The 24,031-nt window shown below is 40.4% G+C and overlaps 1 protein-coding gene across 9 annotated transcripts in view; it reads right to left on the minus strand.

The window, feature by feature from the left end:
* Window positions 1-1,528: 1,528 nt before the first annotated feature.
* The window catches only part of EPB41L1 (erythrocyte membrane protein band 4.1 like 1), a 166,930-nt gene continuing 144,427 nt past the window's right edge, over window positions 1,529-24,031 (minus strand). For 6 of the 9 annotated variants that reach the window (XM_073555307.1, XM_073555306.1, XM_073555305.1 and 3 more), the window contains 10 exons: window positions 23,044-23,142; window positions 13,189-14,385; window positions 12,085-12,195; window positions 11,148-11,468; window positions 10,514-10,624; window positions 8,474-8,575; window positions 6,748-6,822; window positions 5,034-5,114; window positions 2,557-2,673; window positions 1,529-2,470 (listed from right to left, as the gene is read on the minus strand). In XM_073555307.1, coding sequence (XP_073411408.1) covers window positions 2,462-2,470; window positions 2,557-2,673; window positions 5,034-5,114; window positions 6,748-6,822; window positions 8,474-8,575; window positions 10,514-10,624; window positions 11,148-11,468; window positions 12,085-12,195; window positions 13,189-14,385; window positions 23,044-23,142 — 2,223 coding nt within the window. In that variant the 3' untranslated portion in view covers window positions 1,529-2,461. The remainder of the gene's footprint in view (window positions 2,471-2,556; window positions 2,674-5,033; window positions 5,115-6,747; window positions 6,823-8,473; window positions 8,576-10,513; window positions 10,625-11,147; window positions 11,469-12,084; window positions 12,196-13,188; window positions 14,386-23,043; window positions 23,143-24,031) is intronic. The other 3 variants (XM_073555312.1, XM_073555313.1, XM_073555311.1) reach the window with 2 other exon arrangements.

The following is a 24,031-nucleotide window of genomic DNA, read 5'->3' on the forward strand; positions in this document are numbered from 1 at the left end:
TGATTAAACATTCCGTTCAGTATTATTATAGCAGCGGTATAAACGAGACACTGTAGTTTAATCATATACTCGTCTCCTCTAAGTGTCCAGAAGGTGGTCCCTAATTACTAAGTGCAATTATATCTATGCCGTAATTGCTCCTCCTGTTATTCACCTGTCTTGACTCAGATGCCAGCTTTTTTTTCTTTCTCTGGAGCTAATTTAGTTTCCGTAAGACCATGCTAGGTTTCTGTTGTGACGCGGGAACTGAACTAACTTTGACATCATCACCCAAGGCCTTTTATCCTCTTAACGACCGCCGATACGCCTTTTAACGGCGGCAGTTAAGGGTACTCATTCCTCAGCGCCGCTTTTTAACAGCACTGAGAAATAAGTGTATAGCGCCCTCCAGCGTCGGAAAATCTCGGGGGTCTCGGCTACTTGGGGTAGCTGAGCCCCCGGAGAACATGATTCGAGACTGTTTTTACCGTCCCCTGTCACGTGATCGCCATTATTCCCTGAATAACAGTGCTATATAATATGACGACTGCAATATATTATGCAGATAAAAATTTTGATAGGACGAGTGCTTCTTTAATGTTGTTGTGCAATGATAAACTAAAGAATATATAGTCTTACATTGGTTTAGCTTGATCTAAATGTCCATAACTTAACTATTAGTGGTACAGGTCATATAAGCTATATCAGTAGTGGCTCAACACAGAGACATTCCTTCACAATCCATAGTACCAAAGCTTAAAGGAGCATAAATGGAGTAGTGGTTGAACATAGAAAGACTATAGTTATATGATATTTTACACTGAATGTACAATGACATTCTGCCATTTATCTTCTCTTTTGTTCCTTTTCCATTGTGAAATATTACCGTAAGTGGGACCTCTTCTGTAAATAGAAAAAAATAAGTGCAATATTCTTTTTCATATAAATAAAGAAGGTTGATTAGGACCTTGCATGTCTCCTGCATCCTGTCTGTGCTAGATTAGAGCTATGCCATGATTTATAGTGATTAAGGAGTTCAAGACCATCTGTTTTTTTCTTTTGAAAGCCAATATATTGCTGAAGTGATGTATGTGTTTTACATAGTACCAGGATCTGCTCTCATTAGGACATAAGAAAATCCTGAGAAAGGGATCACAATAGTCTTGAGTTTATTTCCAAGTGTATAATCTGGGGACTTTGTGACTATAAATATTACCTAGGAACACTGGGGTCTGAATCTGACCAGAACTACAACCGCTTGAAGCATTAAAGTTTTTCCTTGGGTTTCCCTTGGTGTCATTGGCCTATTCACACATTGTGGTCATTATGTAATTTTTCTGCTCTATTATGGTAGCTGAAAGATCTCCAGCCCAGTTGGGTGTGCAATTCTCGGGACATAGAAGGAGCTTCGTCCTGCAGGATGGGCATGGCAATTGTCGCCTTTCGCTGCCTCCTTGCTCTCCTCTACTCCTACTGTTTATCTCAATTCTAATATTATTACACATCCCCTTGAAATGATTGACACTCAGAATAAGGAAGAAGTCACATGTCACACTGACTTTGTTTTTATTGGCTATAGAGCAGTGATCACGGTGCACAGGGAGGAGGAGGGACTGGGGGAGAGCACAGCATTGCAGTGGATCAGGCCTCCCCCTGTGCGACGTTAAAACCTTTTAACACATATGGCTCAGCCTTTTCCCCCCAACTAGCTAGGACATCTGACTCCACAGCTGGCAACAAATGGGTTAATTGTGCAGAAAGTCCTACTAGCGAGGTCCAAAGAGCAAGAGTCTAATAAGAGTATTTGAAAATTTTAGTCGCCTTTCATTTCCATATTACTAGCTGTGCAGAACAGAAAATCATACTAAACGGGACCAGGGATAAACATTGTATTATCAGAACAGACTCCACTGCTGCAATTCTATCTAATGTGACAATTCCACTGCAGATTATCAGAACAGAATCGTACAGCGCTAAGTATCTATATGAGAGATTTCCTGGCTGAAATATATCAGGTTTCTAATGTGTATAACAAATGATGAGTTTATGAAGACTTATTAACCCCATTGTTGCTGGAGCACCCTGAAGAATGTTGAGGGATTCCCTTCAGTGAAATCTTCAGTATTACAAAGCACAAATTTCCTAACTGCGCAGATCACATTGACTCTGCAGATGCCACATGCATTCTAGTCACGCATTGCTAGGCATGCTTCTCAAAAGAGGAGCTGTCATAGAGCGGATGCACAAGAAGGAAGTGTCCCATAGTCATCTTCACAAGAGATGGTACTCTGCTCCCAGGAAGGTGACAAGTCTTTCATTGTCAGGGAATGCTGTCAGCATGGTTTCAGAGGCCTCCTGCCGATTTTGAGGCTTCACAGCTGGCATGAGCTGTAGGTTCAGGGAAGGGAGGACAGTCTTTATTTTATGAGACAGGGGTAGAGAACAGGAGATGGAAGGGAGGATTCACATCCAAAATCCAAGGTCAAGATTGCTAGAGAATGGAAAAAAAAATATTGTTTAATATAAATGATTTTCATGCATCTTAGCCACTCCTCTGTAAAATGTAGGGCATTCTACCTGCTGTTTCTCGCCAGGCTCCTCGGGAGAAGGTTCTGTTTCACAGTATACCACCGCCTTGGTGACCAACATATCTGGGTGTTGCAGCTTTGCCTCTTTAATAGCCATGGCTAGGGCCTAGAGTCAAAGAGGTTTAAGATAATGGTGTTTGGTTGATATTTTGTTTAGGACTGCTTCAAATACATTTTTTTCAGTGTTTTAAATGCTTTTTAAAAGAAACATGCATTTCAACAGATTTCTGGTGATGATCATTATTTTGCTACATTTCAAAAATGCATTTTATTTCTGACACTTTTTGAATTCTATGGAGAAGCTATATAGATGGCATGAGCCGCTGAGCTCATTCATTGGCTGCAATAATGTCGACATCATGTCGTCACTGCAGTCAAACAACAGAGATTGGTCAGTAGAAGAGGCTAAAGAGGGTAAGTAAAGCACAGTTTGTTTTGTTACACATAATGTCACACATAATGAAAGTGCCCAGTTTTCTATAGTACTTACATACCAGTTGTCAATCACTCCTGAAGAACTTTTTAAATAGGGGAAACGCATCAAGTTTTTTGACACGATCTGGCTTTATAGGGTATACCTCTCTTGGGACAGGCTGACTATCTGTTTGATTTCATTATGTAATATATACCTCCTTTCATAGAGGTTGGTCTACGATTTTATTTGTAAGTTTGTGATATTGGATCTGATTGTATTGTACAGTATACAGTACATCGCCCATGGTAGAAGTTTGTCATGCGTGACACCGTACAGTTTACTGATAATAGTTGGTCACTTCCATCATTTGTGATTGAATTAATATATTGTTACTCTGGACTAGTCCAATGGCAATGGCTTGTATTTGATACTGGTCAGTGACTTAAGGCTATATCTAATCTATAGAAGTAGAGACTTTTCTATACAGATTATTCCAACAGTCTTATGGTGCCATTTTGATTTACCTAAGTACAGATTATTGGATGCATAATAGTCCATGTGATTATAGTTTAAATAGGGTGCAATAGGGGATATCAGGGTCAGCCATTGCTGTGCAGGGGCGCCACATGCACTATTTAGGGTGAAATCCTCAGCGGCCAGGCGGTTTGCACTAGGGATACAATAGGGTATACCACAGGTCTACGTAATCCTACTATCTGGTATAATTCCCTTTGGCCTCCATTTCACTCGTTTTCCTATATTTAGAAAGTATTTTATGTCATTGATTAAACTAGACTTTTTAGAGAGCTAATATTAAAAGTTATTTTTTATTGGTATATTTTTTTCCGGTGAGCCATTATTGTTGAATATGTACGGTACATCTATAAATTTTCTGTGTCTTTGTTTTGTAAAACCTAATTAGGCCTGGAGGAGAAAATTACTGTTAAAGCACCACTCCATAATTTTTTTTTTTTTTTGTAAGCTCCCTGTCCCCAGTCGTATACTCACCCTCCGGTGTCTTCCTTGTTTTTAGGCACCGCACAGGTCCCGCAGCGCCATCTTATGAGCATAACTTTTGACTGACAGTAAGTTAGAAATTACGTCAAAAGATCTCATTGCAAGTCTATGAGACCCTGAATGAGACTCTAATAGACTTGTACTGAAAAGTGACCTCCGGCGCACTCCATGAAACACTGGAGCTGCCAGCGGGTCAATTTTCAAAGGAGACAGACTGCAGCGACGCTGGAAAAGGATGAAGGTGGTGGCAGGTGAGTATGAGACAATGGGCAGGTGACTTACATTTTTGGGTTACAGTGTGCTTTTTTCAGCTCTGGAGTAGTGCTACTAAACTAAGGTCTCTGCCCTCTGTCTTATACTTACCCACTGCTATCTTCACCTTTTTTCAGCACCACTCTGGTCCCGCTGCGCCATCTTGTGAGCGCAGCTTCTGAGTAGCTGGAAGTCAGAAGTTACATCGCAAGCTCTCAATGTAAGTATCTGTAAGCCAGAATGAGGCTCTCATAGACTTGTATTGAGTCGTGACCTCTGGCTGCCCAGCAAACACTACAAACTGCTGGAGATCGCCAGGAGCGATGATGATAGAATGTAAAGAAGGCAATGGGTAAGAATAAAACTAGGGGCAGGGACCTTACATTAGAAGCATCACTCCAGCGCTGCAATGATAAAAAAAAAAACTAAAAAAACGCTGGAGTGGTGCTTTAAAGGGATTTCCTCTTTCAGCAGTCTGTCATTATCTTAATGGTATAAATAAAGAAAAGGCTGCAACCCAGTTGCTGTCTTTATCATCTAGTTAAGGTACCCATTACCATTGATGAGCAGTCAGCTGAACTCTAAAGCTATATTTACCAACCTCTCAATACACAAGCAAGAAGGGCAAAAGGTCATTAATTTTAAAACAAATAAGGTTTGTGCAAAAATTTGCTTTTAACTCTGAAATTATTTACCCCTCTGAATACTGCTTTAAATAGGTAAGTACTGAAGTACTGCTGTAATATTGCTGTACTCTCAGCTGTCACATACTGCAGTATTACCTGTTCTTGATCCACATCTTCATCTCCAGTAATAATTATTCTCTTCTCTATCCTTGTTTCCGAAAATCCACCTTTTACTGTCTGCTTGGGCATATTGGACAAACAAATTAGTGAAATCAGCTATACCCCATAAAAGAACAAAGCAAGTGCAGCAATATAATTGGTTAACAATATTTATCTTCCACGTAATTTATTTATTTTACTCATTTACATAGCGCCATTAATTCCACAGCACTGTCCCCGATGGGGCTCACAATCTAAATTCCCTATCAGTATGTCTTTGGAATGTGGGAGGAAACCCATGCAAACATGGGGAGAACATACAAACTCCTTGGTGGGATTTGAACCCAGCACCCCAGTGCTGCAATGCTAACCACTGAGCCACCATGCTGCCCAATTTATTTATACACTCTATTCCACATATACAACATACTGCATGTCATCCTAGTTATGCACATATCACAGAGACTCTCACTACTCTATATAGGAAAACCTAATATCAAACTACAATGAGACTTGATATGATCAATAGCATTAAGCATTATCTAGGTAGAATTAGGAACTCTAATTCAGTGAATGGTAAAGGGCACAATTTTACCTAAATAAGAATATTTCAAGCTGTATAGGAAATTAAAATAAAGTGAATAAGTTAGCTATATTGTAAGGAACTGTATACAGCGCAGTTTAAGTTTTTTTCTGTATGCTGTAAACTGCAGAATACTGACATATACCAGACGGAGGCCAAAAGGACACTTTTTACTTGCCGCCTACTTTTAATGTGTACACCTAGGGCTTTTCTGATCAGAAAAAACTGCCAAAAAGTTGAAACACGGAGAACCATGAGAAATTACCAAAACAAAGAGAAACGAGTCCTCCCAAAAATTCATTAAAACACAATTTTATTATATTGAACAATGTCAAAGATTAAAAGAGGGAAATATTTCGCTCTTTTAATCTTTGACACTGTTCAATATAATAAAATTGTTTTTTAATGAATTTTTTGGAGGACTCTTTTCTGATCATGCCTGACTAGGGCCTAAGATACAAAACCTGTTGTGTGTTCACTTAGGTATCTACCCATTGCAGGCTGTTATAATCTGCCTGTTACTGTTTCAGCAATTTGTTTCTAAGGCTAGTTTCACACTAGCGTTTTTTTGCGCAGTGTAAACGCATACAAAAAACGCATCATGTGTTTTGTATGTGTTTGCTGCTTTTTTGCACATGTGTTTTAACCATTTTTTAGCCATTTTTACTCTTAAAACGCATGCGTTTTTAAACGCAGACGTGCGCATGTCCATGCGCACATCTGCGTTCCCATAGACTGTAATGTGTTTTTTTGCACATTCCGTGCGCATGCGTTTTTTTGAGACAGGTCGGACGGACCAAAAATGCAACAGGTAGAGTCCAGCGCGCCTGGGCGCACACTTCAAAAAAATGCATGCGCACGTAAAACACGTATGAACGCGTGCAAACGCTAGACCATGCGCACCCATGTCAAAGATAGGGGAAAGGGATGTATGCGCAAAAACGCAGTGCAAAAAAGCGCTAGTGTGATACCAGCCTAAAATATGAAGAATTATTAGTGGTTTATCAGTCCCAGAAACTAGTCAGGAACAATAGAAAATAAATAATGACAAAGAAAAATAAAACCATTAATTTAAAAGTATTAAAAAAATAGCATAATTTTAGCATGTATAGGCTGAAATGTCCTCACCTTTGTCACATGGGTAGTTGTGGATGATGACAATGTTTCTGCCGTACCGTGAGTAATATTTGCAGTATGGGAAACCTAAGGAACAAATATACACTGTGTTCCAAATTATTATGCAAAAAATATTTCCTCATATTTTCTCTAAATTACCTATATGAATTGCAGTCATTGTTATTTTCCAGTCATCTACTATACTAGTATAATTGCAATGTTTTTGAACAAACTGCCTTTGAAAACAGTATATTTTTAAAAATAAGAAACACTCAAAATGCATGTTCCAAATTATTATGCACAGCAGAGTTTTCAACCTTTTTATTTTTATTTTGAACAAAAAAATGGTCAATTGTGAAATTATAAGCATTATCAGCTTATTACAAAATGAAATCAGTTTTCAAGTCAAAATTTTATTCTAGGTGATGTTACATTTGCACATAGGACCCCTTGTTCGAAAGAAGCTTCTGAACTCTCTCGTCCATTGAATTTGTCAGTTTTTGGATGGTTTGTGCTTCAATTGTTTTGCATGTGGACAGAATACCCTCCCAGAGCTGTTGCTTAGATGTGAACTGCCTCCCGCCTTCATAGACACTCCTTTTGATGATGCTCCAGAGGTTCTCAATGGGGTTGAGGTCAGGGGAAGATGGTGGCCACACCATAAGTTTGTCCTCTTTTATGCCCATAGCAGACAGAGATGCAGATGTGTTATTTGCAGCATGAGACGGTGCATTATCATGCATGAAAATTATCTTGCTGCAGAAAGCACGGTTCTTCCTCTTGAACCATGGCAGGAAGTGCTGTTTTAGAAACTCCACATAGATTATGGAGTTCATCTTTACCCCTTCAGGGATCCTAAAGGGGCCGACAATCTCTCTCCCCATGATTCCAGCCCAAAACATTACTCCACCTCCTCCTTATTGGCACCTTAGCCGTGTCTTCATGGGGTGTCCATCAACCAGCCATCCTCCACTCCATCCATCTGGACCATCGAGTGTTGCACGGCATTCATTGGTGAACAAAACAGTTTGGAAGTCCGTCTTCATGTCTCGTTTGGCCCACTGGAGCCGTTTCTGCTTGTGTGCAGTGGATAAAGGTGGTCGACAGGATGGCTTATGCACAGCTGCAAACCTCTGAAGGACCCTGCATCTTGTTGTTCGGGAGACGTTGGAGGCATCAGCAGCTTCAAATACTTGTCTGCTGCTATGACAAGGCATTTTTTGCAGCTGCTCTTTTAACCTGATGCAATTGCCTGTTGGAAAGAGTCCTCAATTTTTCCTTATCAGCACGCACACGTGTGTGCTGGGAATCAGCTACATACTTCTTGATTGTGCGATGATCACGATGAAGTGTCTTGGCAATGTTGATTGTAGTCATGCCTTGACCTAAATACTCCACAATTTGTTGCTTCTCAGCAGCCGACACATCCTTTTTCTTTCCCATTTTGGCAAAAAATGTAGGCTGCTTAATAATGTGGAACAGCCTTCTTAAGTAGTCTTGCCTTTTTTTGGACACACCTGCCAAACTAATTTGCACAGGTATCTGCAATTGCTTTCAGTGATATAAAGAGCCCTGACATACATCACCATCAATGAGTTTAAATGACAAACCAAAAAATTCTAACCTTATCACTCCTAAACTCTTTTTTGCATAATAATTTGGAACACAGTTTACTTGGTAACAGTTTTTAATCCAAAATGAACATCCTAGTGATACTGTGCTTTCTTGTATTACTTACATGTTGGGTACGAGCCACATCTGCTTGTAGGGGTTGGGTGCTCTCACCAGGTACTACAGCTTTTGTCAGATCTCCTCCAAGGTCTGTCCTGCTCTCCTCAGCCTGCAGTACAGTCAATATTGCAAAAACAATCAATAGCCATGTTTTACTGGATGTTACCTTTATTACAAGACATTTATGAGTCATGGCTATAGAAATAATGCTTGATGTTTTAAAGATGCTATCAGTCTCTAGATGCCATCTGTCTATTGTAGTTGAAAAGCAATTGCATAAATATTACCACCTTCCGTACAGAGAGTGGCATACCCTAAGGCCATATTCCCAGCGTTACTGCTGCTTTTTCTCTTCTGCACTTTTTTGTGCAGAAAAATATTAATAGTTTAATAGTTCCAGCAAAGTAGATGTGATTTTATGTAAACTCATGAGCATTGTGCATTTAAAGACGCTGTTGAACTGTGCATTTTTTGTTTTTTTTTCTTTTTCCAATAGGTTTCTATGGTTCTATGGGTAACCTAAAAAAATGCTTGTAAAAATATAGTCATGCTCTTCAATGCAGAATCCTATCGTTTCTACACTTATTAAAAATCTGCTTCAAATCTGCACCAAAAATTCATAAAAAAGGATATAATGTATCAAAAGCGCAGCAAAAATGCAACCATCGCAGCAGATTGCTAGTGGGCATTTTGGTATGAACACCAACAGTAAAAAAGCAGAGTTTTTGCAATTGGGAACATGGTGGGAGGAGATTAAGAACTGCACAGGTCAAAATTAATTTCTTTCACCTATAAAATATCAGACCTTTAATGGGTACTGGAGGCTTGGGAGGTTCTTAAAAAGGTAAAATAACATACTGTGTGTGGTTCTACCCAAACCAGTTGTAGTCTACTAAGTCTCAACCATGTTACTTCCAACACAATGGATCTACTCCATTGATGCTCTTCCCAGAGACAGTGTTACAGAGATGAGTAGACCCTATATAGTAAAATATTGAGAAATAGAGGAACCATAGGCATGTCATTCACTATTCCTTGCTTTCTTATGAGTGTGGTATTAGCCTTAGGCTTTAATGGGAGAGTTATCTGTGCAGGTTTATCACCCATCCAAAACTGGAATAGGGTCAATTTGAAATCTGGACTATCCTTTCTGTGTCCCATAGTGAATACCGACACTACAAATGACCTTCTTACCAACAATGGATCAGTGCATATCACATTTGGATAGCTTATAAAGCACTGTAATTATTTACTCTTAAATATAATGAAAATATTTTTAATTTCTATAGCGCTAACATATTCCGTTGCACTTTCTATTTCATCAGCATTGTATTGGAAAGATGCTTCGTTAGGGTGATTTCTAAACTATAGTTGGTTTGTATGTCAGTCAAAAACATTTGGATGCCAAAAAAATGCACAATAAATAAAGAACATTTGTTCCATTCAATGAAAGTAGGTAGATATGTTGTATAATAGCATACATGTCGCTAATCCTGAGAATGGTGGGGCAAACCTCTAAAAGGTGAGGTTAAAACAAAGTTACACCACAGATGAACAGTCTGGGGGCATTCATGGGTGTCTTTCCCCGAGTTGGACTTGTTGGTAAGTATGTAATAAAAAGTAGCAATGATTAAGCAGGTTTTTGCTATGTAATGCGAGAGCAGCATGATGTAGGGACTGAGACTCTGTTTCAATTGATGTATCACTTACTGGGCTGTTTGTTGTAGTTTCAATAAAATCTGTGTCTTATCAGCAGGAGATTAACACTGGAGGACCAGCTGTTTCATGCTATGTAGTCTTCATTATTAATGAGTTTTGTATAACCCTGAGCCCACTAGTGTTTGACAGCTTTCTATGTACACTGTGCATAGGCAGGAAGATGTTAATCAGTGGTGTGGGTGTGAACTTAGAGACCTGATAGATGTGCAACAGAGAAAACTGTGATATCAAATGACAGCATGCAGAGTAGTAAGAGACACATCGCTGGAATAAAAAACCTGGTGATAGATTCTCTTTAAATTAGGCTCCTTTATTTTAAAAGTGTTACCTGAGTGGTTTGGACAGTAGAAATCTGTGTTTGCGTAATAGTTTCTCCATCTGTTCTGCCGACTGCATTCATACTAGTGATGACCTCGTTCTCCACTGTCTTCAGGTGTGACTATGTGACAAAAGAATAAGGTTACAGGATTTAGATAACTAACCATCATAAAAAATAGCTCATGAATATGTATGATGTAAATAACAATTAAAAAAACATGCACGGGATGGGTATATGATGTTTAATAAAATGATGACATATGATGAACATTAACATGCTAGAAAATCTATTGATGTCATTTGTCAGCACAGATGACATCGTGGACATTACTAGACTGAAAATACGGATGCTTTCAGCATGCACATGGTGGTATCCTAGTACAATGACATGCAATTTCTAGTAACAAGCTGGGAAAACTATACACAAACACAACAAGGATGGATGACAGATGTAGAGTTGTACATAAAAGTTGATATGTTTGGCCACATCATGCATTTCCAGCACCTTCGATGCACTTTAATCTTTCTGAGATGTACTGCAAACCTGGGCAGCCAATCTTAGATGCCTCAGGTTAAGTATTTATTGGTAGAACTGACAACATGGACAAGGGTTTGTCTGGAAACTCCATGCTGTAACTTTGTACCTCCGTTGTCTCTTCCTCTGACTTGTCCCCATCATGTTCTTCCTGGAATGCAGTTGCAAGGTTGTCAATTGCGCCTCCAGCACCATCACCTTGGTCTCTATGCAACTCTGGCAGGCTACGTCTGAAATCCTCAAAGCCTACATTCGAGTGGTAATCTCCAATGACTGTGAAGTCCACCTCCGCCTCTAGACTGGATGTAGAACTGACGGTAATGCTTGAGCACTTCCTCTCAATGCTCAGCTGGTTTTCTTTGAGGAGCCCTGCACTTTGCTCCTCTTCTACTGATGGACGTCCTTCATCTGCTTCCCTGCTGCTCATTCTCTAAAGGGATTCAAAAAGCCATGATGGCGAAAGGTCTCAGTGTGACATTACTCAAAGATGAGGTGAGTGGCATGGTGAGTTCAGATGGATTTGTGAGCATGCCTTTTCATAATAATTTGAAAATCTACACACAGGGCTATTAACATACCCATTTTTTATAAATTGGTAGCCCTTGCAATAGGTATATGCAATTAGATACAGCAATGTAAATGAAATTATAATCCTACTGCTCCTCCTATGTGAAAATGTTTTGTTCATCAGTGGAAAGTAATATCAGATCAGTGTTTGCTGAGGTTATCAAGCACATTTAGGATTTGTATATAGCACCAGACTCTCATTAGACCCCTGTAAATGTAGTTCTACACCTTTGTGACAATATGAAGATATATTAAATATGTCAGTAAAACTACACTAAAACTGAATATTTTGCAGACATAGCATATACTAGTATGTTGTGTTACAATGTTTAACATTTATGTATAACAATAATTTTTTTGTATTTTAATAGATCATATTTTGCTTGATGTAAACCAAAGGTCACATTTATTCTGCTGCCCCCTGGATGCGCAATAACTAACAAAATGCAAGCAGAATCAGGGCAGGCCATAGCCCTGACCTGAAAAAGGACAATCCCGGATTTTCTATAACCCTGGTCCGGCAGGGAGACCTCTCTGAGAGCAGACGGGATGTCCCTTTCCTCCCAAGATGTTGACTCAAGTGGTTGACTCTAGAGCAGGAGAGAAGGGTTAGAGTGAAGAATTTTCAAGGGGCAGGGAGGAAGACCTGCAGCACAATGCATGAGACTGATGCTGGGCAGCACAGCATCAAAGCGAGGCTCGAATGGACGCTGATTCACTAAGTTGTATTAAATTGTTACCAAGGGGCCCTATTGGATGTACATTCTGTTTTTGTATATATACAGTATGAAAAAAGGTAGTGAAACAGTAACTAAAAGGGAATATAGGGAAAAGTCTGATGAAAGTAGAAATAAAATAAAGAGGTCAGAAGTCTATAGACGTCTCAGTGTGGATAGGTTGGTTAAGATTGTAGAAAATCTTTAAGAATTTATTTCATCTTCTTCCTAGACTTAATACAGCTCAGTGAATCGGTGTCCAAACGCATAGCACAAAAGCAAGAAAACAGCAGCCTCAGTGCAGTGAGTGGGGAGGAGGTGGGATGGAGATTACTAACTCCTTATCCATGAAGGCGCAAATCGCAAGGCGTTTCAATCCATTTATTCATTTAATGTGGGACATGAACTGCAGGGTACCTGCCAAGCATTGATTTTCCCAAACGACTAAGAAAATTACTGCAGGAGCCAATAAACCACTGTCATGTCACTGAAAGCGCCTGATTCCTGGAGTGGGGAAGATGTATTTTAGTGATGTTATCAGATTAGTTAAGAAGAGGATGTAGCTTCACCTCTCTTCATCTTTCCAACAGCTCTCCTTCCCGTCTCCTCTTTTGCTTCCATGCTTTTCAGACTGATATTTGGGGACGGGGTATTTTAAGCCAGATGGTACTCCAGCCAGAAGCAGATGCTAGGAGAGTATTGGCACAGACAGGCAGACAGATCCCATTATGACACCATGCCCCTTCGTATACACAAACAGGAACCTGGTGTGCTAGCCAAACCACAACACTCCAATGCCAAGCAGGTTTGGTGCCTCCATCCCTCCCCCTTACAAACATGCTACTGCTGAGGATTTAGCACTGTTACCGCTGCATCGGTGAGTGTTATTTCACAGCCTGAGTCTGGAGATGAAAGGTCTCCAGGAGTGTCTGTTGTGGATTCAGCAGGACTGGCACTTCCTTCTTGATAAGGACCAGCATGTTGCCTAGGATTTGGTTGAACAAGAATTTGTTCACTTTGCTTGCTAACTGCAGCTGCCTCTTGATGACCCCGTTCTCTGGGAAGGCTCACTGGCAGTGGTATGATGGTTGGTAGCATAAAGTGAAGCACTGGTGGACCCCAGTCTTCCAATGGTAAATCTTCTGTGCCCCTTTCAGTTGCCATTTGTACACTTGAAGACAAAGGCTCCTTTGGACGTTTTGAAACTTCTGTGTTTTCTCTGCCTGTTGCACAGCCATCTTCAATAATTTCTTCAGGATGATCATCTGGCATTAGGATATCAGTCGTGACATATTCCCATAATGTTTCATCATGTTGACTCTCCTTTCTGCCATTTAATACTGATTGCATTTGCTCATGACGATGCTGGAATGATGCAAATATGTCCATTTCCTCTGTATTTTCTGATTTCTTGGGTTGCTGGTACCCAGAACTCTCACACCATATTAAAGTTTTTTGTTGGTCTTCCCATTGAACATCATTGTTCCACTCGCCTTCAGTTTCATCAGCGCTGTCATCAGCTTCTTCTTCGTCACATAAAATGACACGCCTGCTCTCTCCAATTTCCACAATGGTCCTGCTCATATGAGACCTTTCTGATGATCCAGAAGCTAGCAGTTCTCTCTCTGTCCACTTTATAGAGAGTTCTTCTCCATCTACTTCTTCTCCCCTACTCCAGACTTGGCCTTGTTTTACATTGTCCATCTTTGTAGCCCATTCTCTGCTATCATCTGCAGGAGCACCATCTGGTGCTGTCCTGGCTTTACTTTCCACTGTGTCCCATTCTCCAGTTACCATTACAAGGCGCTGTTCCCGTTCGGTTAACCTGATTCTTCTCTCCACTCCCTTTACCATTGGTACTGCTTTGTCTGTCTCGGCCCCTTTCTCTTTGTGAGGGTCCTCAGTTTCTCTTTCCATCATATCCATTCGAAGTTGGAAGTGTTCTTCCATGTCGGGGGTCAAATTCTGCCCACTAATGTGGACAGTTTGAGATTCTGGCACCTCTTCAAAGGACGTATTAAAGTTTTCTGTACTCCTTTCTATAAAAACCCAATGCTCCATGCCCTGTACAGTAATCAGAGCAAGATGGGTTAGCTGCTAATGCACAGTGACACTAAAATGGCCAATATATTATATGTGTCATTTGCTTCTCTCAAAAGGACACTTGTGTACAGATTGTTGACTAATGTACATTATTAAGGTTTGTGGTCACATAAAATTAGACATTTACACACAAAACACAGTCCTGCTTTATGTGCAAGGGAGATGAAAGCAGTACAACAATAACTAATAATGAAATAAGTTCCTGTAGCTGCTATGAGCAGTGTCTCTTCCACACTCTTGGAGAAACTAGAAATAATGAAGGCTGCAATAGTGGGTCATTCAAACTTTCAGGGAATGTGCTCCAAACATTGGTCAGTTGAACAAGAGTGTTATATGGACTTGCGCAGTAAAAACTACTTGTGCTTGCAGTATGTATATACAGTTGTGGACAAAAGTATTGACACCCCTGCAATTCTGTCAGATAATACTCAGTTTCTTCCTGAAAATGATTGCAAACACATTCTTTGTTATTATTATCTTCATTTAATTTTTCTTAAATGAAAAAACACAAAAAGAAATGTCCTAAAGCCAAATTGGATATAATTCCACACCAAACATAAAAAAAGGGTGGACAAAAGTATTGGCACTGTTCGAAAAATCATGTAATGCTTCTCTAATTTGTGTAATTAACAGCACCTGTAACTTACCTGTGGCACCTGACAGGTGTTGGCAATAACTAAATCACACTTGCAGCCAGTTGACATGGATTAAAGTTGACTCAACCTCTGTCCTGTGTCCTTGTGTGTACCACATTGAGCATGGAGAAAAGAAAGAAGACCAAAGAACTGTCTGAGGACTTGAGAAACCAAATTGAGAGGAAGCATGAGCAATCTAAAGGCTACAAGTCCATCTCCAAAGACCTGAATGTTCCTGTGTCTACCGTGCGCAGTGTCATCAAGAAGTTTAAAGCCCATGGCACTGTGGCTAACCTCCCTAGATGTGGACGGAAAAGAAAAATTGACAAGAGATTTCAATGCAAGATTGTGCGAATGTTGGATAAAGAACCTCGACTAACATCCAAACAAGTCCAAGCTGCCCTGCAGTCCGAGGGTACAACAGTGTCAACCCGTACTATCCGTCGGCGTCCGAATGAAAAGGGACTGTATGGTAGGAGACCCAGGAAGACCCCACTTCTTACCCCGAGACATAAAAAAGCCAGGCTGGAGTTTGCCAAAACTTACCTGAAAAAGCCTAAAACGTTTTGGAAGAATGTTCTCTGGTCAGATGAGACAAAAGTAGAGCTTTTTGGGCAAATGCATCAACATAGAGTTTACAGGAGAAAAAAAGAGGCATTCAAAGAAAAGAACACGGTCCCTACAGTCAAACATGGCGGAGGTTCCCTGATGTTTTGGGGTTGCTTTGCTGCCTCTGGCACTGGACTGCTTGACCGTGTGCATGGCATTATGAAATCTGAAGACTTCCAACAAATTTTGCAGCATAATGTAGGGCCCAGTGTGAGAAAGCTGGGTCTCCCTCAGAGGTCATGGGTCTCTCAGCAGGACAATGACCCAAAACACACTTCAAAAATCACTAGAAAATGGTTTGAAAGCACTGGAGACTTCTAAGGTGGCCAGCAAGGAGTCCAGGCCTGAATCCCATAGAACACCTGTGGAGAGATCTAAAAATGGCAGCTTGCAGAAGGCACCCTTCAAATATTAGGGACCTGGAGCAGTTTGCCAAAGAAGAATGGTCTAAAATTCCAGCAGAGCATTGTAAGAAACTCATTGATGGTTACCGGAAGCGGTTGGTCGCAGTTATTTTGGCTAAAGGTTGTGCAACCAAGTATTAGGCTGAGGGTGCCAATACTTTTGTCTGGCCCATTTTTGGAGTTTTGTGTGAAATGATCAATGTTTTGCTTTTTGCTTCATTCTCTTTTGTGTTTTTTTCATTTAAGACAAATTAAATGAAGATAATAATACCAAAGAATTTGTGATTGCAATCATTTTCAGGAAGAAACTGAGTATTATCTGACAGAATTGCAGGGGTGTCAATACTTTTGGCCATAACTGTAGCTGAAGAACATAACTTCAGAAACAGTCCTCTGGGAGATGAATACACGAGAAGTAGATTTCAAAACTGAATTAAATTCCTTTAAGAAACACATTGTCTTATCTCACAAAACTCAGACTGATAAATGTATAATCTTCTGGAAGTACTTAACAGTAATACAATGCTATCAAAAGGCATGACAGTTGACTATAAGCTAACATTTTAAATTTTTGTATGAGTCTACATCCATAGAGTATAATTAATTGTTCTCCCAGGAATAAAGAGGTTTTCAGGCTGTAAAAAATTCTGGCAGCTTACTGCATCACAAAATAAAGACTAGCCGTAAAGCCCTCACTGCTTCATTCGCACCTTTAATGTAATCCCACAGTGGGCTTTGTTAACAATGCTGCATTGATGATGTGCCATACCAAAACAGGTCTGGTCACTGGGATCACATGTTTTTTATACTAACATCGCCACTAAGGCCAATGATTGGCTGCAGCAGTCATTAGTGATGAGCAAATCAATTCACAGGACTCTGGTCGTGGCCACCAAATGGGAGCCTGTAAACTACCTCCTACCTGCCAGAATACTTAACACCACTTCTGATGAAAAAGTCTGGCGCTATGTTATACATGAATAACACTAACATTGTTCTGGGCATACAAATCAGAAGTGCTGTCAGTTATTCTGGCATGCAGGAGGCAGTTAGTAAGTTTCCCAAACAGTGGCCATCGACCACTGATGTAGCCGCTGTAGCAGAGACTAGTGAATCAATCTCTAGCAATCATTTTGGTACACCATTTCAACATTGCAGTGATGTAAACAGGAGAGTATAAGACTAGTAACACCCAATTAGCTTTTGGTTTAAGAGCAAATTAAAGACAAAAACATATTAAGGAAATACTTAATTATTTTCACTTTTTATGTAATGCCTAAGTTTTATATATACAATCCATATCTACAAGTCAAAACATTTGGACACAGTTGTTCATTCAATGGTTTTCCTTGTCATCTTGGAATACACACATTGTAGATTCAGACTAAAGGCAGCAAAAGCATGAAGACACAAACAAGGTGTAAAGAAACGTGTGAAACAACCTAGATTATGTGTCAAACCTTAGATTCCTCAGCACCCTCTTTACTCTGATGACATATTTACACACCCTTGGCATTCTCTTGATCGGCTTTAACAGGTAGTCATTTGAAATTAGGTTCCAAGAAGTATGCATTTTCAAGAGTTCATTTGTGGAATCACCAGCCTTCAGAAAGTGTTTGCGACCATAAATTCTGTTTTGCAGAGGCATTGTTGGCACACAGTTCAATGCTGAGTCGGGGTCCACAACCTGTCCTAAGCCAGAATTTGGCAATAACCACTCAACTAAGAAAAGAGAAACAACAATCCATCTTTGACTGACCTTCATGTCTAATCTGGAAAATTGCTAGAACCTTGAAGGCATCCTCAAGTGCAGTCATGAAAACAATCAATGATGAAAGTGGCTCTCTTGAGAACCGTCCCAGGAAAAGACCAAGAATTTCCTGTGCTGCAGAGGATAAGTTCATAAAATTTACCAGCCTAAGAAATCCTAAGTTAACAACAATTCAGATAAGAGCCCTCATTGACCCCTTTCCGACATTGGGCATAATAGTATGCCCACGTCAGACACCCTCCCTTTGATGTGGGCTCTGACAGTGAGCCCATATCTTTCCCAGAGCATGTCAGCTGTTTTGAATAGCTGATGTGCCCGGAACAGCCACGGGTTGAATCGCAATCCATCCACAGCTATTAACCCGTTAAATGCTGCTGTCAAACTCTGACAGCGGCATTTAATGCACGGTTCCGGCCATTAGGCCGGAAATCCGCCACCGGTGACCCCCGTCACATGATCGCGGGTCATCGATGGATTGGCATGACAACCAGAGGTCTCCTGGAGACCTCTATGGTTGTCACTGCTGGATTGCTATGAGCGCCGCCTGGTTGTCAGTGCTCATAGCAAGTGAGTAATTCTGCTACATAGAGGTGATCGGGTTATGACAACTTCTAGCCTCCCATGGAGACTATTGAAGCATGCCAGAAGTTAAAAAATGTTTTTAAAAAGATAAAATTTCAAATCACCCCCCCTTTCACCCCATTCAAAATAAAACAACAAAAAGAAAAAAACGCATATTTGGTATCGCCGCTTTCAGAATCGCCCGATTTATCAATAAAAAAAGGATTAACCTGATCGCTAAACGGCGTAGCGACAAAGTCAAAACGCCAGAATTACATTTTTTTGGTCGCCGCGACATTCAAAAAAATTGTATCTGCACCAAAGTGGTATCATCAAAAACGTCAGCACGACACGCAAAAAATAAGCCCTAACCCAACCCGAGATCACGAGAAATGGAGAAGCTACGGGTCTCGGAAAATGGAGCAATTTTTTCTTATTTTTTTTTACTAACAAATATTGTAAATTTTTTTACAGCTTAGATAAAAAAAGAACCTAGACATGTTTGGTGTCTATGAACTCATAATGACCTGAAGAATCATAGTGGCAGGTTAGTTTTAGCATTTAGTGAACCTAGTAAAAGGTAAAACAAAAAACAACTGTGGGATTGCACTTTTTTTGCAATTTCACCGCACTTGGGATTTTTTTCCCATTTTTGAATACATGATATGGTAAAGATAATGGTGTCGTTCAAAAGTACAACTCGTCATGCAAAGAACAAGCCCTCACATGGCCATATTAATGGAAAAATAAAAAGTTATGGCTCTGGGAAGAAGGGGAGCAAAAAACACAAAACCAAAAATACCTCCGGTCATGAGGTGGTTAATAATGCAAATGTATTGAATAGCAGATACAGCTCAACATTTATTGTCAGGATGAGTTTGCAAGAAGTAGGCCTTTATTGTTTAGTTGCTGATAACAAGCTACTAGTGAGGACTGCAAACAAGAATTTGTATTGCAACAGGACTAAGGGGCCCATCACACATAGCGAGATCGCTGATTTTGTGATGCATCAGCGATCTCGCTAGCGATCTCACTGTGTGTGACATGCATCAGCGACCGACCCCCCCCCCGCCGGGTATCGCTGATCGTGCAGGAATGTCCTGGGCCATTTTTTGATCATTGGTCTCCCGCTGGCCAGCGCGCATTGCGTGTGGCAGCAGGACACCAACGATCAGTGAGCTCCCAGCGCTGTAAGCAGACGCTGGGAGCTGGTATCCAAGGTAAATATCGGGTAACTAAACGCATGCGGCGCTTAGTTACCCGCTGTGTACCTTGGATACCAGCATGCTCGCTCTGAGAGCTGGTATCCAAGGTAAATATCGGGTAACTAAACACGTGCGGCACATAGTTACCCACGGTGTACCTTGGATACCAGCGTGCTCGCGCTGGGAGCTGGTATCCAAGGTAAACAGCGGGTAACTAAGTGCCGCACGCACTCAGTTACCCGATATTTACCTTGGATGCAAGCTCCCAGCGTGAGCACACTGGTATCCAGGGTAAACAGCGGGTAACTAAGTGCCACGCGCGCTCAGTTACCCGATATTTACCTTGGATACCAGCTCTCAGAGCGAGCACGCTGGTATCCAAGGTACACAGCGGGTAACTAAGCGACGCACGCTTAGCTACCCGATATTTACCTTGGATACCAGCGTCCTCGCTTGTCCAGATCGCTGGTGTGTCTGCCTGTTTGGCAGCTCACCAGAGATCATGTATCGATGCACCAGCGACCCTGACTAGGTCGTATCGTCGGGATCGCTGGTGCATCGTTTGGGGTGACGGGACCCTAAGGCCCAAAACGCTCCTCCAGCCTACATAATGGCTACTGTTATGATGAGTCACCGAAGGAGGAAAAAGCGAAATACTAGCTAAGTCCAGAAAAACCAGAGAGGTTGGCAGCTATCGGATTACAGACCCCTGAACCTATCCACAACAACTAGCAGTAGCCGTGGGGGGTTCCTACGGTGCCCTAGACCCCTCGATCACAGCCGGAGAACTACATAGCCTAAAGACAGAAAGGGGAAAAACTAAACTGCCCCAGAGCAGACCCCAAAGCAATAGGCAGCCCCCAACATATAATGACGGTGAAGCAAGATGAAAACACTAACACAGATAGAAAGATAGGTTGAGCAAATGATGGGGCTCAAGCTAACTAAAATAGGACAGGATAGGAAAGCTGCTGTCTGCCATGCGCAAAAACCCTATCCAAAATGTGCCAACCGACTGATAGGAAAAACAGGCCCTGAAGTCGCTAGGCTTGAAAAGACTACATCAGCACTCAGGTATATTCTGAAGACAGAGCAAAAGATCAACAGATCAGAGACAAAAATGGAATTCAGCTCACCCCTGGCCGGGGATGGCAGAACTCCCAAAAAACAAGGCAAAATAAAAACAAAACTGAAGTGTACAAAGCAGAGCAGAAAAACTTAGCTTTGAGACGCAGGAATCAGACTGGTCTCCAAGAATCCAGCAGGATCACCAGCAAGGCAGAAGGGCGTCGGCTGCCTTATATCCAGTCCTCAATTCCAGCCACCCAGTAATCATCTAACTGCCCAGGTGTTTGCTAATCAGCCTCACTACCTTCCTTCACCAGAGGAGGGAGTTCATCAGACCTCAACGGTGAAGGGAAAAATGAACTCACAACAGGCTACGTGACCAAGCGGCTGAGGAATGGAGTGCTGCATCAGATGTTATGAACTCCAGAATTCACTTGACCTAAGACCAATTGGAATGGTTTGAGATGAGTTGGACGACAGAATGAAGGCAAAGCAGCCAACAAGTGCACAGCACATATGGGAATTCCTTCATGACTGCTGGAAAGACATTCCAGGTGACTACATGAAAAATCTGCTTGAGAGAATGCCAGTGGATGTAAAGATTTCATCAGAGTAAAATTACTTTGAGGAATTTAATACATATTCTGGTATGTTTGACACATATTTCCATATGTGTCCCCTCCTGGTTTAGCTTCATTCACTTTGAATCTACAATGTGCACTTTCCAATCAGAACAGGAAAAAATATTGCATGTACAGATGTGTCCAAATTTTTGACTAATACTGAACATCAAAATCAGATCATTGATAACAAATACTAATACAGATATTCTAATAATGTTTTGGAAAAACTAGTGTACTATCAAAAACAGTTTGTGTTGTGTGTCAGTTCCAAACTATACATGTTTCATTTATAAAACACTTCAAGAGGTTGTCCACTACTATATCATTGACGACCTATCCTTTAGAGTAGGTTATCAATGTATGATTGGTCGGGGTCTGACACCCATCACCCCCACGATCAGCTGTTTTCGGTGTCAGATGCCTCTGGCCGGAAGTGCTCAGTTGCAGAGCTCCTCTGTCTTCTAGTACAGGATACCGCTCATCTGCTCCCTATTCAAATCAATAAGAGGTGGATGTGCTGTACCCGATTGTGACAACTATCAGAAAACGGAGCAGCTCCACAATTGAGCACTTCTGGTGGCCGTTGACACTGAAAACAGCTGATCGGCGGGGGTGCCGGGTGTAGGACCCTGACTGATCAGACACTGATGACCTATTCTAAGAATAGGCCATCAATTATAATAGTGGACAACCTCTGTAAAAAAAGACGGCACTAATCTTAATACCTTAAAATACAATAAGACTGCCTTTGATGAAAGAAAATAATAATTTTCCTTGCTTGTATTTGAGTGGGTCTTTTATGCATTTAACCTCATATCTGAGTTATGTTTTTATGCATATATTAGTGTTTTAGTGGTACACTACACAGTTCTATCATCCACATGTAATAAAACATGAAAATATGAACAACATCAAAACAGTAAAAAAAAAAAACAATAAACATTGGAGCTTCTACTTGTTTGTAAATACATAAACACATCGTAAATATTTAACAACCCTCAATATTTTTATGTTATAGTGGCCTTTATAACATCAATACCTTCAGATTATCTGTCACCTGTTGAGTATGATGGATGTCATCAGCTATGCCTACTAAGTGTTAAATAGGAAATGATGTGTCTGGAGGCCATTTATCTTTTTTTATATGGCAATAAACTAAACATATTTTTTCATCAACTGTCAATAAGTATGTAAATAAAGCAGTGGTTCTCAACCAGAGTTCCTTGGATTAACCTGGAATATGGTCAGTGGGTTGCTAGAACACAGTAAGAAATCACTACTACAGAAAAGATGGAAACGGTCTACAAATCTGAATATAGCGCTTGAGTAGAATTATTGAATGTTTTACCTTTCCTTACATAAGTCTCTTTGACGTAGGAATGAGGATAAGGGTTCCCTGAAAGTTTAGTAATTTTTTAGGGTTTCCCCCATTCGATTATGATTGGGATTCAATACTCCAAAGTAATGACCAATTTAACCAAAATTTGCTGTTAGGCAAGAATACAGACAACACATAATGTGGAGCACATAGTCTAAAATTATCAAGTATGACATTTTAGATTGGGATCCTAGTGAAAGATGTGTAACAGCTGCACATAACGATGTAAAAGAAATCGGTGTACAAATGAAAGAATTGTTTTTTGAGAGATTTGAGATCCTGGTAAACTGGTCAATTTCTAGATTGAAGAAATCTTTATAACATATTAAAGTAAATACGGTAATATATAAAGTAAGGTAAGGCACCTCGGGAGATGAAGTCAAGCTTTTTTGGGTGAAAACATCTGAATCCTGGGCAGCAGCATCATGCTCATCCTCCTCTCTTTTTCCAATTTCTTCTGTGTCCTGTTGAAATCCATAAAAAGGAAAATTAAGACACAATACAGAAAGTGGAGGCTCTCATAAGATGGGATGTGGCCCCTAAATACAGGGTTATATGCCAAGGACACTTGCATATTTTTTATTTAGTTTTTTATTTTTTATTAGACAATTCCAAAAATAACAGTTCTCTAAAATATTGTCACTATGGGATCTCTTCCTTTAGCCATGGGAGCATTTTAATAATTGGTTGTTATCATGCAAGCCCATCATCAGACTATCCTGTAATATCTCAGAATATAATAATCATATCTCAGGAACCATCTGCAAATTGCTATTTGTTGTCTTGCTGATTCTTCTGGCTATAAAATGGAGATGTGCCTGTAACATTTTGATGGGTTCTCCATGCATTAGTGCTTTTACTACTTACTATGTAAATACATACTAAATGATTCTGGACGTCACATATCCCTGTACTGCATTTGTTCTGCACTAAACACTATAAGTATTTACACACTCCAATGCCTTCTGAACAGTCGGGTGCCAGCTTGCTCAAAAGTCAGGGGCAAACTAAATGTTGTGGCATCAAGAGAATGCTCAAGAACCATTTGACAGAAGAAGTCCGCAACCTCTAATAAGGCAAAAAAAAAAAAAAAGTCGAAATATGGTCTTTGCATATTTATATAAATCTTTGATATAAATTTTGACCTTTCTCACTTTTCTGCACAAATATTGGTGCAGATGTAAACTTTATGCATGAAGTATGTACAATATTTGGAAGAAATTTAGCAGAACAAATTACCGTAATTGCCCAGCTAACCAGTTCATGTGGGAGTTCTTTAAAACAGCGTAGGTGTTGCACACTTGCATTGTAATTTTGCATTACCGTATTTTAGTGTTACTTTACAAATTGAAT

This window comes from Dendrobates tinctorius, unplaced genomic scaffold (genome assembly GCF_039654945.1).
Source record: "Dendrobates tinctorius isolate UK_male_01 unplaced genomic scaffold, ASM3965494v1 ptg000223l, whole genome shotgun sequence".
In the NCBI taxonomy this organism is placed as follows: Eukaryota; Metazoa; Chordata; class Amphibia; order Anura; family Dendrobatidae; genus Dendrobates; species Dendrobates tinctorius.